At 32.9% G+C, this 17,542-nt stretch overlaps 2 protein-coding genes and 1 long non-coding RNA gene across 5 annotated transcripts; 2 read left to right on the forward strand and 1 right to left on the reverse strand.

Moving 5' to 3' along the window:
- The first annotated feature begins 1,589 nt into the window (after window positions 1-1,589).
- LOC120578393 (probable disease resistance protein At4g27220) lies at window positions 1,590-7,600 on the forward strand. Its single transcript, XM_039831082.1, has 4 exons — window positions 1,590-1,769; window positions 4,387-5,278; window positions 5,310-7,218; window positions 7,307-7,600. Exons 2-4 carry the CDS (start codon window positions 4,404-4,406, stop codon window positions 7,598-7,600), a joined length of 3,078 nt encoding a protein of 1,025 aa, XP_039687016.1. The 5' UTR covers window positions 1,590-1,769; window positions 4,387-4,403.
- Window positions 7,601-7,679: 79 nt separating this feature from the next.
- On the forward strand, window positions 7,680-10,253 carry LOC25487097 (uncharacterized). Of its 3 annotated transcripts, XM_024776662.2 has the most exons (4): window positions 7,680-8,398; window positions 8,667-9,488; window positions 9,588-9,661; window positions 9,829-10,253. In XM_024776662.2, exons 1-3 carry the CDS (start codon window positions 7,715-7,717, stop codon window positions 9,603-9,605), a joined length of 1,524 nt encoding a protein of 507 aa, XP_024632430.2. In that variant the 5' UTR covers window positions 7,680-7,714; the 3' UTR covers window positions 9,606-9,661; window positions 9,829-10,253. The 3 variants fall into 3 exon arrangements, with proteins under 3 accessions (XP_024632430.2, XP_039686593.1, XP_039686594.1); XM_039830659.1 differs by having other exon boundaries at window positions 8,667-9,661; XM_039830660.1 differs by lacking the exon at window positions 9,829-10,253 and having other exon boundaries at window positions 8,667-9,705.
- Window positions 10,254-12,456: 2,203 nt separating this feature from the next.
- LOC112419277 (uncharacterized) lies at window positions 12,457-13,253 on the reverse strand. The gene is made up of 3 exons (XR_003009459.2): window positions 12,947-13,253; window positions 12,802-12,846; window positions 12,457-12,688 (listed from the first exon to the last, which is right to left on the reverse strand). It is a non-coding gene; the product is annotated as an uncharacterized lncRNA (long non-coding RNA).
- Window positions 13,254-17,542: the final 4,289 nt, after the last annotated feature.

Below are 17,542 nucleotides of genomic sequence, written 5' to 3' on the forward strand. Positions count from 1 at the left end.
ACCCCTGCTAAAAAGTAATGTTTATTTCATAATTTTTATTTATTTATTATGATTGCTGTTATTGTTATTTATTGAAAATGGTTTTTTTGCTCTCTATTAGCACTGGTTTGCAATTCCCGAACAAATATTGTTATTTATTGAAAATGGTTTATTTCATAATTTTTATTTATTTATTATGATTGCTGTTATTGTTATTTATTGAAAATGGTTTTTTTGCTCTCTATTAGCACTGGTTTGCAATTCCCGAACAAATATGGTAACTAGAATTGACTTCTATAATATTCATTTCATTTTCCAAAGTATTCATATTGCATCGAAATTTCACACATTTAACTTTTACTCAAACCTACATAAACTGCTACTGTTTTAAAATCAAGCTTCATTTATGTTATGATCTTTTTGTAGCTGCTATTTTTGGCGGCTGATAGATAGTATCATGTCATGATTACACGCAGGTTCCCTCTGTAAAGATGGTCCATGAAGATACTGCTAACATACCGTAACAGACTTTATTTAAAAGAAGCTGAGTAGTAGATAATATATAAATCCTCAGGTTTTAGGCCCCCGATGCCAGTGCCATACGAAAATTAGATCAGTTTACCCAAGAGTTGTAATGAATTCCATGTGATGTATAAGATCCAGTTGCAGTCAAGGTAAGTTCCTTACTTCTCTTTACTCCTTCCTTATAAGATCAGATTAGATAATCGTATACACTTCACTAGAAATTAACCATCTATTTTATATTCTATGTGTAACTGTTATGTGTTTTGACAACACAGGAAATATACAATTTGTATTCTTATGGAACAGATCAAGATAAAACATATAAAGACTATAAATGATGTTGTTAAAGTCACGTGTCTTACAAAAGATGAATCATAGAGCTGAAAACATAGAAGAAATGTATTTTTCTCATTTAGATTCGGCTCACTTAAGAGAATTTACCACCTAGAAATATCTTGTAAGTACAAAAGAAATATTTGTTCATGAAATAAAAGAAAGTTTTCATGCTAAAGTTAAAAATTTTGATGCGATGTGCTAATTTGAAATTTGAATTAGAAAACGGTAAAGGTTGTCCTTGGGGGCACCGGTGAAGATGCACTGCCGGATGATGACAACCATAACAGACCTCCTCCACTCCCCTCATTATCTTCATTTTTAGTCATGCATACCTGCTATAGTGCGTCGAACAATCTTCCCTTTGCACTGCCTGGTACGTGATCCCGTGGCTAAAATGTATAGGTTTCATTACACATTGATCATCTATTAATGGATTGAGGTTCTTATCTAAAATCTATAACGTGGTTAGGGATAAAACAGTACATATTTTGTTTTCTAGAAAACAACTTGTTATCACAGTTAAGACCAATAATTTTAGGCAATAAGTTATCGCAAATTTGGTGTAGTGTCACTAACATTTATCAAATCATCCATTAAAAATTTCCGATTAAAATTGATTTTGCGAAGTCTGATAGCAACTTGTAATCTTGCATGACGAGTTCTCTAATGTTAACATTTTAAGGTTGATTATAATAGTACTAGTTTAATTGGGTCTTAGTCTTTGTATTATTTTAATTGTTACACAGGAAACATCCAAGAAGCAAGAGCATTGACCAGAGGCTTACATCACATGTGGGTCTTGCCTAATAAAACAAAGAAGTGGAAAGAATAGGAGTGCTTTATATTAAGTTAAAGAGAGTTTACAAGAATATATGAATCTGAGAGATAACTCTTTGGAGAATACAAAAAATCGTGGAGCATATCTAGAGGTAATTTTCTTCCTTGTTTTGTTGTCTGTTTTCTCTCTCTTTTCTTTTGTTACAAATTAGCAATGCTTTATCCTTTTCTTTTAAATTTTTTGTCTGTGCAGTTTAATTGTTTGTGACCACCCTTCTCCTGTAATTGTATAGACTATAGACCTTGGAATTGCATTCCACTAGAGAAAATATTATCTGGTACTGGGCTTAGACCCTCTTTTGTACCAAAAAATAAATAAATAAAATTTGTTACTTCCTGTTGCTAGTAAATGACATACTACCTGAAGCTAAAAAATTTAGATCTTCTTAGAAATCGTGGTTGGGCCATACACAACCTCACAAAACCGGCTTGTGTGGTGATGATTATCCCCACTTATAAACACATGTTCATGCCATATTTTGTTCGACGTGAGATTCTTTAACAAATCTCTTGTTTCTTTAATAAGATTTTTGAGATGAGGCAACAAACTAAATATTTCATACGCGCCTGTGGTAAACTCGCACACCACTGAGGCCTATGCATAAGCCTGTCAAAAGTTAGGGGATAAAAATTCGGGAATCCCATATTAGTGTCGAGGACCGGGGTTTCAGCGCAGTTGGCATGCTCGAGGCCGTCCGATCAAGATCGGACGGTCTAGATTTCAACCTTAGAATTTCCTATTAAAAAATAAAAAACTGTCTTAAAATATCAACTGTACGATCTTCATCCAATGGTTCCCAGAGGATGATTGTAGCCTTACTTCACCTATTCCGACTGCATTCAATCCAATTCCCACTGCAGGGATTGAGAGTCTTTGAATTTATGGAGGGAGCTGCCCTGTACCTTTCTTTCTATCTCTCTCCTATAACACACTATCTCCCATTTTATTTTCCTCTCTTTTTCAATTTTTGCTCAATAAAAAATGTCTAAAGTCATCAAAAGGTAGGGAATACGAAGTTAGAGAATCTCAATCCCTCATGTAGTGGTTCACACTCCAAATTTTTATCCAACCACGGGCCAAAACTAAAATGTTATCCTATTGAAACTAAAAACATAATAGTATTATTAAATATAAAAGAAGATGAAGTTCAAATGAAAATGAATGCATTGGTTCAAATGGAAACCAAGCAAAATAACCAAAGCCTTGCCAAAATGACAGATTTTCAAGCTCAAGTAGAGACTCAAAGCGACAGGCAATAAAACTTCAGTGGTAGCACAGGTTACTTTTTTAGCAGTCATTTTTTAAAAGTTAATGTGTCTTAACTCAAAGCGATCGTCAACTAAATAGGGGTCGTATTAACTAGTGGAAGGACCGCTATCATGCACAAAATGAATATTTTTCTTTGTTGGTTAAAACTAATATTTTCTTTATGAATTTAAAAGTTAATGTGTCAAACTGAACTTAAATGATCGTTCAAAAAACTAAACGAGACACTTTTTTTTTTTTTGTGAAGACAAACTATAAATGAGACACCATATGGTCTAATTAATATCTACAATAGCTTAGATAAAAAATTTGACCAAGCATCATCTATTTTATTAGTGTTGATCAAGTATCTCAGTATGCAACTGCAGAGACAGCTCTTAATAATTGGTGATTCAGCTCTTAATTTCTGTGTTTCGTTTGTTTGTATAGATTGATACTTATTGTTGCTGCTTTAGGGTTTCTTCATGTCACAGTTTTAATTAGGTCAATTATTATTAGTATTTCAGTTGGAAAGTTGCACTGATTTGTCACTTTTTAATCTGTTTTTTAGTGTCACAAACTTTGGGATTCTTTCTGGTTAGATATCAATATATAAGCTTGATCATGTATTCTACTAATCAAATCTAATGCGAAAACCTCTGTTGTTTTCTCCCTTCATATATTCTGATCATTTCAATAAATTTTCCATGCAAAATTTTATGGAAAGCTAGCTCGTCCTTGATTATTTATCCCTGTTCTGTGACATGGCCTTGCTTATTGTTGCTCCATTGCATAGTTGAATAGCTACAGCCACCGTCTAATCCACGGTAGACAAGGGTGGAGCCACCAAGGTGGCCTGCTGGTAATACACCTCAACATACTCTAATAAAAGGAACAAATAGTGTATCATTCTAACTTAGTCCTTTAACTTATTTTTCACTTTGGTTCTTATAACTTTTGCTTAGCTCTCCAATACACTCCAAACATATTCTATAGGACTGAATTTCTAATGAGGGACTAGTATTGAGACATTGTGATTATTTATTGAATTCCTTTATGGCATTGGTATGCTTGCTCATTATAATATTTTTAAAAATATCTACATGGTGAGATACAATTGAATGTATGTGTAAAAAATAGTTTATAGTTACAATGAATACAAATTAAATTCAACAAGACTGAATTTTTATTTCAATTGAGAAGTTTCTGAATTCTTAAAGATAATCTAAATTGGACTTGAATACTTAGTACTGCATTACTTGATAAACACATGTTAGTTTTTATTTCAGCGGCATTAAGACACTCATTATTCTACTCCAAAAGATTATAACTACAAATAACATCAATTTATATAAAAAAAGATGGAATGTCGAGTGAACCCCAGAAATAGTGAGAGAAATTCACAGCTATCTTTCAAGTTTGTTATTTATTGATTGAATCCCATGTTTCATTTCAACTGACAGATAGCAAAGGGGTGGCCATGGATGTTATTATTTCAATTGCTGCTAAATTTGCTGAAATTATGGTTGCACCTATTGGACGTCAATTTCGTTACATACTCTACTACAAGGACTACCTTAAAAAGATGAAAACTGATGTCCAAAAGCTGGAGGGAATAAAAAACAGTGTGCAACACACTGTTGATGAGGCTAGAAGGAACGGAGAAGAGATTGAAAATGTTGTCCAAAATTGGATGAGCAAAGTGGACAACACTTTTGCGGAGGCAAATAAACTAATTGACAATGAAGACCTTGCAATAGGTCAACGTTCTATGCGAAACTTTCCCAATCTGTGCACAAGGCATCAGCTGAGCAAGAAGATTAAAAAGATGATACAAAAGATTTCTGAAGTCATAGTAGAAGGAAAATTTGACAGAATATCTTACCGTGCTTCTTTGCAAGTAACAATCACACCATTCGGTAGAGGTTATGAGGCCCTGCACTCAAGAACATCAATGCTGAATGAGATTATGCTTGCATTGAAGGATGCTAACATCTTCATCATTGGTGTGTATGGGATGGGTGGAGTGGGGAAAACGACATTAGTGAAAGAATTAGCTTGGCAAGCTGAGAATGATGAGTCATTTAGTGCTGTAGTTATGGCTACTATAACTGATTCTCCAGATGGGATAGAAATTCAAGGCCAAATTGCTGATGCCTTGGATCTGAAATTTAACAAGGAGACCAAAGAAGGAAGAGCAAGAGAATTGCGTGAAAGGATAACCAAGGAGAAGAGTATTCTTGTTGTGCTAGATGACATTTGGAGGAAAATTGAATTGACAGAACTGGGGGTTCCATTTGGTAATGATCATAAAGGATGTAAGGTGGTGGTGACATCTAGAGATCTAAATTTGTTGAGCTGTGAGTTTGGTACTCAGAGAATTTAGACTTGAAGTTTTAAATGAGGAGGATAGTTGGCAATTGTTTAAGAAAATGGCAGGTGATGTTGTTCAAGATTTCAATATAAAACCAATTGCAGTAGAAGTGGCCAGACGTTGTGCTGGTTTTCCGCTTTTGATTGTTACTGTGGCAAAGGCTTTGAGGAAGAAAAAAATCTTTGATTGGAAAAGCACGTTAAATGAGTTAGAGAGATTTGATCAAGAAGGGCTGCATAAGAAAATATATTCTGCTTTGGAATTGAGTTATAATTGCCTAGAAAGTGATGAGCTAAAGTCACTGTTCTTATTCATAGGTTCGTTTGGACTAGATTACCTCCACACCGGAGAACTGTTTTCAAGCTATTGGGGGATGGGCTTATATAGACACTCTCACACATTGACAGATGCAAGAACCAGATACTGCAAATTAATAAATGACCTAAAGGCTTGCTCACTGTTACTTGAGTCTGAAGCTGAACTAATTAGAATTCATGATGTTGTTAGAGATGTGGCCAAATCAATCGCATCTAGGACTCGACCAACCTATGGTGTGCAAAGGTTCGCTTTGATAAAACAGTGGCCAGAGATAGATCAGCTCCAAAAATGCCATCAGATCAGTCTGCATTGGTCTTATATTTACAATCTTCCTGAGAAGATGGAGTGCCCAGAGTTGACTCTACTTATACTTGAAAATATAGGTGAGTATTTAAAAATCTCCGATGACTTCTTCTCTGGGATGAGAGAGCTATCGGTCGTTAGTTTATATGGAATGATGTTTGCTCCTTCTCCACCACCATCTCTTCGTATCTTGACAAAAATCCAAACGCTGGAGCTGGCTGGATGTGTGTTAGAAGACATATCAATAGTTGCAGAGCTGAAGAGTTTAGAGATTCTCAACCTTGAAAGATCTGATATTAAAGAACTCCCCCAAGAAATAGGACAACTAACTAATCTTCGAATGCTGAATTTAGCCAATTGCTCTGGGCTGAGATTCATTCCTGCAAACCTTATTTCGAGCTTAACATGCTTGGAAGAGTTATACATGGGGAATTGCTTTATCAAGTGGAATATAAAGGGAAGCAAAGATCAAAGTAATCATGCAAGTCTAGAAGAGATTTGGAATTTGTCACATCTAACATCATTAGACATAATGATTCAGGATGCTTCAATTTGGCCGAGGGATTTGCAGGTCTTTGAAAAGCTTGATAGATACAACATATTTATTGGTGATATGTGGAAATGGTCTTTGGAATGGTCTGGATGTGCTTCTGAATCTTCAAGAATACTTAAGCTCGCGGACAGTAGGAGTTCAAACATTCTTTCTGATCATGGGTCTACCTTCTTGTTAAATTCAGCAGAGGACATGTGCCTTGCCAAAATTCAATGTGTTAGAAATGTCCTTTATGAACTGAATAGGGAAGGTTTTCCACAATTAAAGCATTTGCGCATTCAAGATAGTACTGATCTAAAGCACATCATTAACTCAATTGACTGGATTCATCCTTATCCTGCTTTACCCAACTTAGAGAGTTTAGCTCTTCAAAATCTATTTAATCTTGAAGAAATATGTCATGGCCCAATTCCAATTCAATCTTTTACCGAACTAAAATCTTTTGAAGTCAAAGGCTGTGACAAGTTGAAGAATCTTTTATGGTACTCTTTGGTTAGAAACCTTCCTCGCCTTCTCGAAATAAAAATTTCTGATTGCAAAATGATTACAGAAATCATAGCTGAGCAAACATATGATGCTGATAAAGAAATCGATAAGATTATGTTCCATAAGTTGCGTTCTATTGTACTTGAGAACTTGCCTAGTCTCATTAGTTTCTGTTCCATGTTATTGACAGTTGATATCAAAAAGTGTGGTGAAGATTATCAAGGTACACAATGCTTACCTGTGGCCCTAATGGATGAAAAGGTGAAAACATAACGCTTCCACTTTACTATTTTCTTTTTAAGCTACATAGATCCCAAAATAAGATCTTCATGAATTTTTTTGTTAATAGGTTGTGATGCCCCACCTTGAACTCTTGAAGCTGTCTAAGATCAATTCTAGGAAACTGTGGGATGACAAACTTTCGGGGCATTCTTGCATTCAAAACTTGAGGAGTTTGACAATTGACAAATGTGGTAGCATAGCCTATGCATTCTCATCCTCAATGGCTGGAGAGCTTGTAAACCTGCAGCATCTTGAGATTAGTAATTGCCAAATGTTGGAGCAGATAATTGTCTCAGATGGAAAGTTTGACAATCTTCCTTTATCTCAGGAACCATTCTATAATGATGTGGGCATCTATTAACTATTTTTTATTTTCTTTTAGTTCTGCTGCTTGTGAAATTAACTGTTAAAGATCTAAGTATATTCCCGATTGTAGGTCATATTTCCAAACTTGGAGACATTGGTAATATCCCACATGGAACACTTAAAGTCAATATGGCACAATCAACTAGCTACAAAATCATTATGCAAACTGAAACAGTTGAAAATTGAATTCTGCAATGAAATTTCAAATGTAATTCCATCTTATGTGCTTAATAAATTACAGAATCTCGAGATAGTGACTATAGATAATTGTCCCACACTGGAAGTTGTATTTGAAACACAAGGTTTAAAAGCAGATGGTGGTAGACAGACAAGGCTGGAAATGCAGTTGAGAACTCTCAGTTTGAAACATTTACCAATGTTGAGACATATATGGAGTGGGAATCCTAATGAAAGCTTCATGTTTCAAAACCTCTGCCTATTGAATGTTACAGAATGCAAAAGCCTTATTCATGTTTTCCCCTTCTCAGTGGCTAAAGAGCTTCAGCATCTCCAAGAGCTTTATATTGAAGAATGTGGCATGGAGATTATTGTAGCACAAGATGAATTGGTCAACAGATTTCCAATATTTATTTTCCCAGAATTAACATCTTTGAGTTTCCAAGATTTGACACAACTTCGAAGCTTCTACAATGGATTACATACCTTGGATTGTCCTGTTTTAAGAGATGTGGATGTGCTTCATTGTGACAAGCTCGAACTATTCAAGCCAATGTCTATAAATTGCCGAGATATTGTCCCGGTTGATACACTACCCCTCCTTTCAATTGAAAAGGTGCATTCTACATCTCAGTACTCTAACAATATAGATGTAAGAATGCTTTATACATATTTAGTTGCTTCTACATGCCAAAAATGTCATTTTTGATAGATATGTGTCATGCTGTTTGTTATTTTCTCCTTGAAAAAGTAAACAAAATGTGAGTGTTGGTTTCATTCCATGGTTTGATTAAGTTTATCTGATTATGTCTGAAAACCAGTGGGCACTGTTCTTTTCTTTACAAAGTTATTAGCTTTAATCTGATTACTTGTGTTATATATAGGTTGTCCAGAACACAAGGGAGCTTATTCTGAGCTGCAAGGATGTCTCCATGTTACGCAATGGTCAACTTAATGATGAGCTTATTTACGCGGTGAAATCTCTTTGCCTACGATGTTTTCATGACGAGTCTGTCAAGTTTCCATCAGGTTTCTTGCAAAGGTTTATCAATCTCGAAAACCTTAAGTTGACATGTAGTTCCTTCTCAGAGATTTTCTCGAGTGGAAGCGTTTGCACTGGACATTATAAAACAAGTATGAAGTTGAGAAGTTTAGTACTCAGTAACTTACACAACCTTGAGTTTATATGTGATGTCAAATCTGAGGTGCAACCAATTATTCAGAACATGGAAACTTTGGTTGTATATAGATGTTCTAGACTCAAGAATATAGTTCCATCCTCAGTGCTGTTTGAGAATTTAGAGCACTTGCAGGTGAGCGATTGTACTGGATTGGAAATTATTGTGAAATCATCAACAGCTGCCAGTTTACAAAAACTCACAAAGTTGTGCATAGATGATTGTGAAAATATAGAAGAAATAGTTGCAAGTGATGATGAGAATGATGCTTCTGAGCTAGATTTTATGAAACTGGAGTATCTGAGATTGAGTAACTTACCAAGGCTAAGAAGTTTTTGCAAGGGTAGACATGGCTTCAAATTTCCACAACTGCAGAAGTTATTTGTAGTAGATTGTCCCGTGATGGAAACTTTCTCACATGGAGTGTTGAACGCACCAAAGCTCATAGCAGTGCATGTGAATGAACAAGATGAATGGCATTGGAATGGTGACATTAATACTACTATAAGAAAATTTGTAGCAAAAACGGTAATGTCTATACAAAATCGATTATCTCCAATCACAAATCAATTGTTATCGCTTTGCATTCTCACATTGTTGTGCTTTTTCTTGTTTATGAATATCCAGAACTCTAAGGATGATTGAATTTGTTCGCAACGTTCAAATGAATGCTCAAGTAGACCATTCTTCGCAACCACCTGGTAGGTTATTCAGAAACAGCATATTGGCCTTTTTTCTTTCTTTATTTTTTATTATATTTCATGTTAAAAAAAAAAAAAAAAAAAAAAAGAATATTGTGTTAGTTTCATTATATTTAATTTTTCCTGTAATTTTGACAATAGTTCTTTCTTTTTATGTCCTCCTGTAGGGAAAATCCAGATGTATTGGGTGTGAGGCTAATCCCTAATGGCACAAAGTGTTTACATCATGATGTATCAGTCTAATGACTTTTCTATGATGATGACTTCTATCTCTTGTAATCTATTATTAGCAAAACTTATATCTCCTAAACTTCCTTCCTCATTTAATAGGTAAGTAATGCTTGATTCAGTGTGTATGAGCAATTGTTACTTCTTAATATTAAATTGGTGGGATAGAAATGTGTGTTTCTTCAGAAATTTTGTGTATGTTGGTCATTGGTCAGGCAGTCCGGTGCACTACCATTTGGTGTATGTAAGTTTTTTTATTAAAACTTTCTATGGTCATTAAATTAACTTTTTAGGGGAGGCACAAATGCTTTTTAAGCAGCTTTTTAAAAAGGAAAGTGAAAATTCTCTCAAAAAAAAAAAAAAAGGAAAGTGAAAATGAAAATGAAAATTATTTCTCTTGGTTGGTTGTGAGGTTTCTCTTATTTCCAGAAGAAAACTTTCAAATCCTCCTTAATCTTATAAAGGTAGCAAATCTCTTTTGTTTGTGAAGTTAGTTGTGTTATTTTCACACATAATTTGACATCAAATTTTGACAACAAATTATATTGTTTACACATTTCAAATATTTGGTTAATTACTCCTTCAAAAAAATTTTTTTTTGGTTAATTACGTTAAATGAGTATACCAATGTGTCCGTTGCAATTCATTAACCATCAATTGAACGTTATTAACTAAAATCTTTTGTGAGATTAGTTGTCATAAATAGATTAGTTTTATCCAAGAGAGTTGTGAAGAATACAAAATGATTATAAGTTCTTTACTAGTTTACTTCTCTTTACTCCTTCCTTATCATATCAGATTAGATGAGCTTAGACACTTCACTAGAATTGACCATCGATTTATATTATGTGTTATGAATCTTGATATCAAAGGAAAAATACAACCTGTATTCATTTGGAAAAGATCAAGAGAAAAAACCTAGGACTTGACACTCTATGAATTGTTCACGAAGTAAAAGAGTTTTTGTGCTAAGGTTCAAAAGTTCTGATGCGATTTCCTAATTTAAAACCCTCCTCCAATACAATTTTTAGTTCTCCCAAATGAGGAGGATTTTATATTTTGAAGAAAAATAAGTCCTCCAAAACCCTTTCTCCCAATATCTTCTATTTCATCCACCTACTCCTTCCTTTTTTTCATTTTTTTTTTTCCAAACCCTTCCATCCCTTCCCCTCTAGCTTTGCTTGCGAGTTTGGAGGGAAGAGGAAGGAAAGGTTTTGAGGGGTGTAAAATATGAGAGGAAATGGAGAGATCTTTCAAATTTTTTAAAAGTGATAAATTAATGCAAATAATTACTATATTTTTAATTTTAAAAATAATATATATAACAATATAGGTTAAATTTAACAATTCATATAAACCCTCTAAACCCAACCCACCCACCCCCCCCCCCAAAAAAAAAAAAAACTCCTCCAATACAAATTTTTAGTTCCCTCAAATGAGGATGATATAGTATTATGAAGAAAAGTTAACCCCTCAAAGCCCTCCCCTCCCATTTTCCTCTATTTCTTCCACTTGCTCATTCCTTTTTTCCCAAACTTTCCCCTCCAAACTGCCAAACATGTATTTACTGTCCCAAGGAGATAAAGTTTAATGGTGGAACGAGTTCAATGAGAAGTCATTGGTTGAAACACCAAGAGGAAGATAGGAACAAGAAGCAGAAATCGGGTTATCCTTGTCTTTGCTTCCTATGCCTTGTCTTTGCTTGCTATGCTGTTTTACTCTTGTATAAATTATAGGATTTGCTTGTGACATGGTATATATTGCTTGTGACATGGAATGAGTCCAACTATTGCAAAACAAATTCCAGAATTTGACACTGCCAATGATGTTAAGAATCTTGGTTTAGGATGGATGATTGCATTTCTATTTGTTGTTAGCTTTCTTGGTGGATGATTGCATCACAATTCACAAGATTTATTTAATTTTTTGGATGATTGTAACTATTATTGGTGTACAATGATTGAGTTAGCTGTGTTTTTTTGGATGATTGTAACTATTATTGGTGTACAATGATTGGATTGATTTTGTCGTGACTTACAAAACTTATGGAAAACTAGTTACAAAACTTAAAAAAAACTGGTTTAGTTCAAAAAACTGGTTTTTCTGACAAACCGGTTCTGAACCATATCCAAACTGGTTGTACTTAAAACTGGTTTTTAGTGAAGTGGTTTCATGAACAAAACCAAAACCAATATTTAGTTTTGGTTTTGGTTTGGTTTTAACTTTTCACACCCCTAGGTCTAAAACATGACGGTCACCGCGAATGCCTTCAATTCAAAGGCAACAATAACATTGTAAAATTGGAACAAAATTTATTTGTGAAAAATATTGATGTGTTCTCAAAAATCAGAACATTGAAACCTGCAATGAAATAGTACTTATGAAATACAGAAAGTTTGCTTCTAGTTTAGAGCAAAAACATGAAAAACAGCTCAAAACAACTTTTCACATGCCTTAGTTACTGATGAGAATCTTAAGCAACAAATTATATCCTCACTAGATGCAGCTATATATCAGAATAAACAAAAGAACTAGTTACAAAAAGAACAAATCAGCATGCTGTAAATCTAAAATGGCTCAAGTTTCTCTTCATTCATGCCAAGTACATATTCCAACATTTCAATCCACGATACAAATCATTTTACTATAATAAACAAATAGCATGAAATATCAAAATTCACCAACTTTATACGCTAAAAAACTAATAATCAAAAGAAAACAAATTACATGAGAAAGGAGAAAGCTTACCAAAACCAAAAATCGACAAAGGAAAAAGCGAGAAAGCTGTTAATCGAACCCCTAATATCAAAATCCAACCCATTAAGTCATAAGTAAGAGTAATAATCATGGTTATTAAAAAAATTATAGAAAAATATAGTTATTTATAAATACTAAAACCATGTCTCACTAACCAAGTGCAGACTTCACATCTTCAAATCGTGAGGGACAAAAAGCTCCTATAACAAATACAACAGCGTGTGACTCCTAGATTGAGCGAAGACCAAGTTGATAAGCAGGGAAATTAAATTAACATCTTATTATAGAGAGAAAGCTTACAGTAGATTGTGTGTATGGCGAATCGAACTGGTGCGGCGAATTCGAACTGATTGAGAAAGCTTACAGCAGAGGATGGTAACAAACTAATTTGGGGATTAGGGTTTAGGGAAGAAAGATGCGATTAAGTTTTCTGAAGAAAGCCATGACTTTGGGGAAGAAAGATGAAACTGATTTTGGGGTTTTTTGATGGGATGAAAGATTGAAAGAAGGAGTGGGGTGTTCTGGCGTGGCTTGTGAAAGTGGAGTGAAATTTTTGGAGAAAAAAAAGTGTGGGAATGAAATGTGTATTACGCACCTTCTATTTCTTTTTTCCAGCATGTCAAAGTTATCCACAGTCAAAACAAAACCGTGAGAGTTATAGTGTGGCAAGTGGACCCTTCTATCATTTTTTTGTTGTTATCCACGCCTAAGGAAAAATCGTGGCAATTTTAGTGTGGCCAATAGCCGTTTTTTTGGTAGTGGTTTTGCAATGTCTATAAACAAAAGTCAAGGGCAATTACTTGAGTAAGTTGGCATCTATTTTCCACAATCGGTATTCTCGCATGGTTAGCTATATGTTGCAATATCACGTGTTACATCAAGAGATGGTTTGAAGATATTATTAATGGATGACAATGGAGATTGTATCAACACCACTTCATTCCTGTTGGGTAAAATAGGCATATTAGATAAATATATTGTCCCTAATACATCTTACTTGTTGTTTGAATTGAATGATGTATGCAAGTCAAAATTATTTTACGTCAAGGACATTAAGACTTGTGACCTTAAATCTATCAACTAGAAACCCTATGAGGATCAAACTTAAATCCTAAATTGATCTTTCGAGTTACTGGTTTTATCTAGTAAGCCTATTTTCACGTCAACAACCACATACATCAACTTTTAAACTACTATTTTTTTTTTTTTTTTTATATTTCATTTCAAATTGAGAACAAAATTAAGCGCAAAACTTAGGAAAATCCATTGAACACAAGTTATACTAAACCGACAGTTTTAAGTTTACAATGATACCAAAACCAATTGAGAGCATGATTAGCGGATTAGTTAAGTTGTTAATTTGTTCAAATGCATGTACTTTAAGTTTACAATGATACCTTATTTAAAAAAAAAGTTTACAATGCAATGATACCAAGACCAATCGAGTAAAAAGTTTCATGCGCAATTAGTGATATTTTTTATTTTTTAATAATTAAGACCGCTTTAAGTTTAAAAAAGAACGGCCCAATTTTAATTTTAATTTTTTACTTTTGATGATAAAAAGGTGGAAATTATACTAATTAAACAGAAAATCCAATTCCAAATGCGTTGAGACAAGTTATACCAATGATTCCTAAAAAGAAGAAGTTATACCAAAGAGACACTTTTAAGTTTATTAATTACAATGATACCAAAGCTAATTAGGCAAATTTCTTGCAAGATATACAAATAATGTATCCCTAAACCTCTAAGTACACACAAATTAATACAACCTGCATTTGCATCTGATACTTCAAAAGCTCGCACCCAACGAAGAAGAAAACGAAGAACTGAGTATTTGAAATCTGAATCTAAAGCATATTTAAAGGTAATTTAATTTCTTCATTTCGTTGCGTTTCTTTGAGTTATAATTAGAACATATTTATCCAATCATATGTAAGACAAATATCCATCATGTAAATCTTTGCTAACTAAATTAATATGAATATCCTCCAACGTTCTAAAATATAACGTGACTTTGATCATAAATCAACTACACATAAAAATTCCATAAAAATCAACTACACATAAAATTCCATAAAAATTAACGTTCTAAAATAACAAATCTCCTGTTTTATATCGCATCTTAATTTTTATCAAACATAAAGAAATCAACAACACAAACAAAAATTTAGGTTTTTCCTCAATCCTGACCAAAATGTTTCTTCAAAACCAAAACTTTGACACTTATAATTTTTCAACGTTTCTAAGAAATTTTTTCCTTAGTTTCCTTTGTGTTTACATTATTTTATGTACTTCACGTAAACCACAAACACATCTAACATTTCTTTTTTAATTTTTTTCAAGTAAAGCAACTAGGTTGCTTGCATAACAACCATTTTTGCAAAAATTATTTAAGTCATGACAATTTAGGGCACACAGTGGCGGATCTTGAGTAAATTTTTTAGGAGTGCCAAACTTCCATGGAATATATATTAAACAGTTTTAAAAATTAACAATAAATGATAGTTAATCTAGTGGCATAAATCCTTTGAAAGCATCAAGAGATTGTGGGTTTGAATCCCATCAAAATTGTTTCTTTTAATACATTTTTTAAAAGTAAAAGATAAAACTTGTAAAAAGAGGACTAGGCAGTGTTGAACCTGCAACCTTTCCCAAATCATGGCACCCCTTACCACTGCAACAACTAAATTGTTATTGAAATTATACACCAAATATAGTATATAATGGAAATCTGGGGGATGCCATAACACCTGCCTGTCCCTTAGAAGATCCGCCACTGAGGGCACACACCCACTCTCAATATCTTCACTAAGGACTAATATTTTTTAGGGTCCCACACTTCATGCATTAATACCACAACCACAAAAATTAGGATATTTTTCTCGTTAATCAATAGATGTTTTCTTCAATCTTGTAGCCCTAGACAAATCAGCAAATTAGGGTTAGGCAATTTTTTCTCATTTCAACACTTTGGTAAGTTTTCCTAAAAAAAAAAACACTTTAGTAAATCTATACCATATATAAGCAGAATGCATGAGTTTTATCTGTCTGTTTCCTTTCATACTTTATTTAAACAATTTTATTTACGTTTTATAATATTATTTAAATTATTAATTAAAAAAACAAAATCTCATTAAAACAGGAATGGGAAGAGCCATTTCGGCTGAATTTTTCTCTCCATTTTTACCCCTTCATTTAAACCATTTTATCATTGAATTTTGCTAATTACCCCACAAATATTCCTTGTTACATCCTACAATGACAAAATTACCCTTAAATAAAATTTTATTTTCAAATTTACCCATTTATCCAAAAAACTTACGTCTCTTCCTTCTTTCCTCTTCCAAAACACAATTTAAGTAAATCATGTAAACTGAGTTTTTTTAGTGTACATACTTAAACTCAGTTTAACTAGGTCATGTAAACTTAGTTTAAGTAGTCAAGTAAACTTAGTTTGATATGATTATAAACTTTTAAGTAAAGTTTGGTGTAACCAGAAATAGATGGGGTGTGAATAGAAAAACTCTTTATCATTTTTATTTAAATTATTAATTAAAAAATTATTTAAATCCCATTAAAATATGAATAATCCACAACAAAAGAAGAAGCACGATGAGAAACCTTATTTTGACCTTATATAACAAAAAAATAAAAGTGTTTTGATCTAACAATTTTTATTCCAACTTTACCCTTCACTTAATAATTTTTACAATTTTAGCATTCTTTGTCAATAAAAGCGGAAAGAGGGACATGATAGTGCCCTTCTTGATGCTATAGATATATGTAATGGGGATAAGAGATTTTTTACTGGCTTTTTTATTATCCCAGTCATATCCTTAAATAAATTTTTTTATACTAATGTTTATTATTGGTTTCATTAAGAAATTAAAAATTTATATTATATTTGCTATATTGTTAGTGCCATTGAAAAATATAAATATGGTTTGTTAAATTGGTTTTTTTTTTTTGACAAAAAGATTTGTTAAGTTGGTTATAATTTGAAAGTCACAAACATCTATATTTATACTTTTAACTAAAATTTCGTAAAAAGTATTGTTTATAACCCACCCATGATTTAGAACCCAAACTAACAACAAATTTAACTAAGCCATGGGCAGCTCTTTGTTCTTGGTTCTACCAACAAAAGCAACACTAACATTAGGAAGTATGTAAAGAAAATGAATACAATCAGATATAATCAAGTCCAATGCAACTTTCATCTTCGCTTGCAAGCATTTAACATTAGATTCCGAGTCTGTTTCAATGATAACAAGTCCAGGGTGGTTGGAGGAGATTAACCAATTAAGGCACCATCTTAGAGAAAGAGTGGTTGCTCTTTTTATACGAGAAGAATCCCAACTACAGACTTAGAACAAGAACCTAAATTCTTTCTCTTGCAATATTGAGAAAAAACTTAAATGATGTTGATTGATGTGATCAAATTATCTTTGTTTTAATTTTTCTAATTTAATGTGAGTATGTCTAAATATTGTTTATTTTATGTTGTGATTATAGAAGACTTACACTTAATAAACTAATCCATAAATATGAATATTATTTTAGTTTTCATTTCAGTGATATAAAACACTCATTAGCAAATTTGACCTAATTGTATTCATTGTTTTAAATCAACTAACAAATAAGAGATGGCAATAGAAATTTTTATTTCAATTTTTTTTCTAAAGCTGCTGAATTTTCTAAATTTTTAATGATTTTTTGAAGGATGAAAATTGCTAATGTTTATTTGAGTTTTTCTAAATTGAACACAGACACATTTTTATGCCACACGATGGTGTTTCTCTTCTCTTTTTCTTCTTCCACCAATCATTTAATATTGTTATAAAGTGGTAAAATATTTCTCGTAAATTAGAATCTAACTCTCTATTTCAATAG

The sequence above is a fragment of the Medicago truncatula genome, chromosome 2 (genome assembly GCF_003473485.1).
Source record: "Medicago truncatula cultivar Jemalong A17 chromosome 2, MtrunA17r5.0-ANR, whole genome shotgun sequence".
NCBI classification, from domain to species: Eukaryota; Viridiplantae; Streptophyta; class Magnoliopsida; order Fabales; family Fabaceae; genus Medicago; species Medicago truncatula.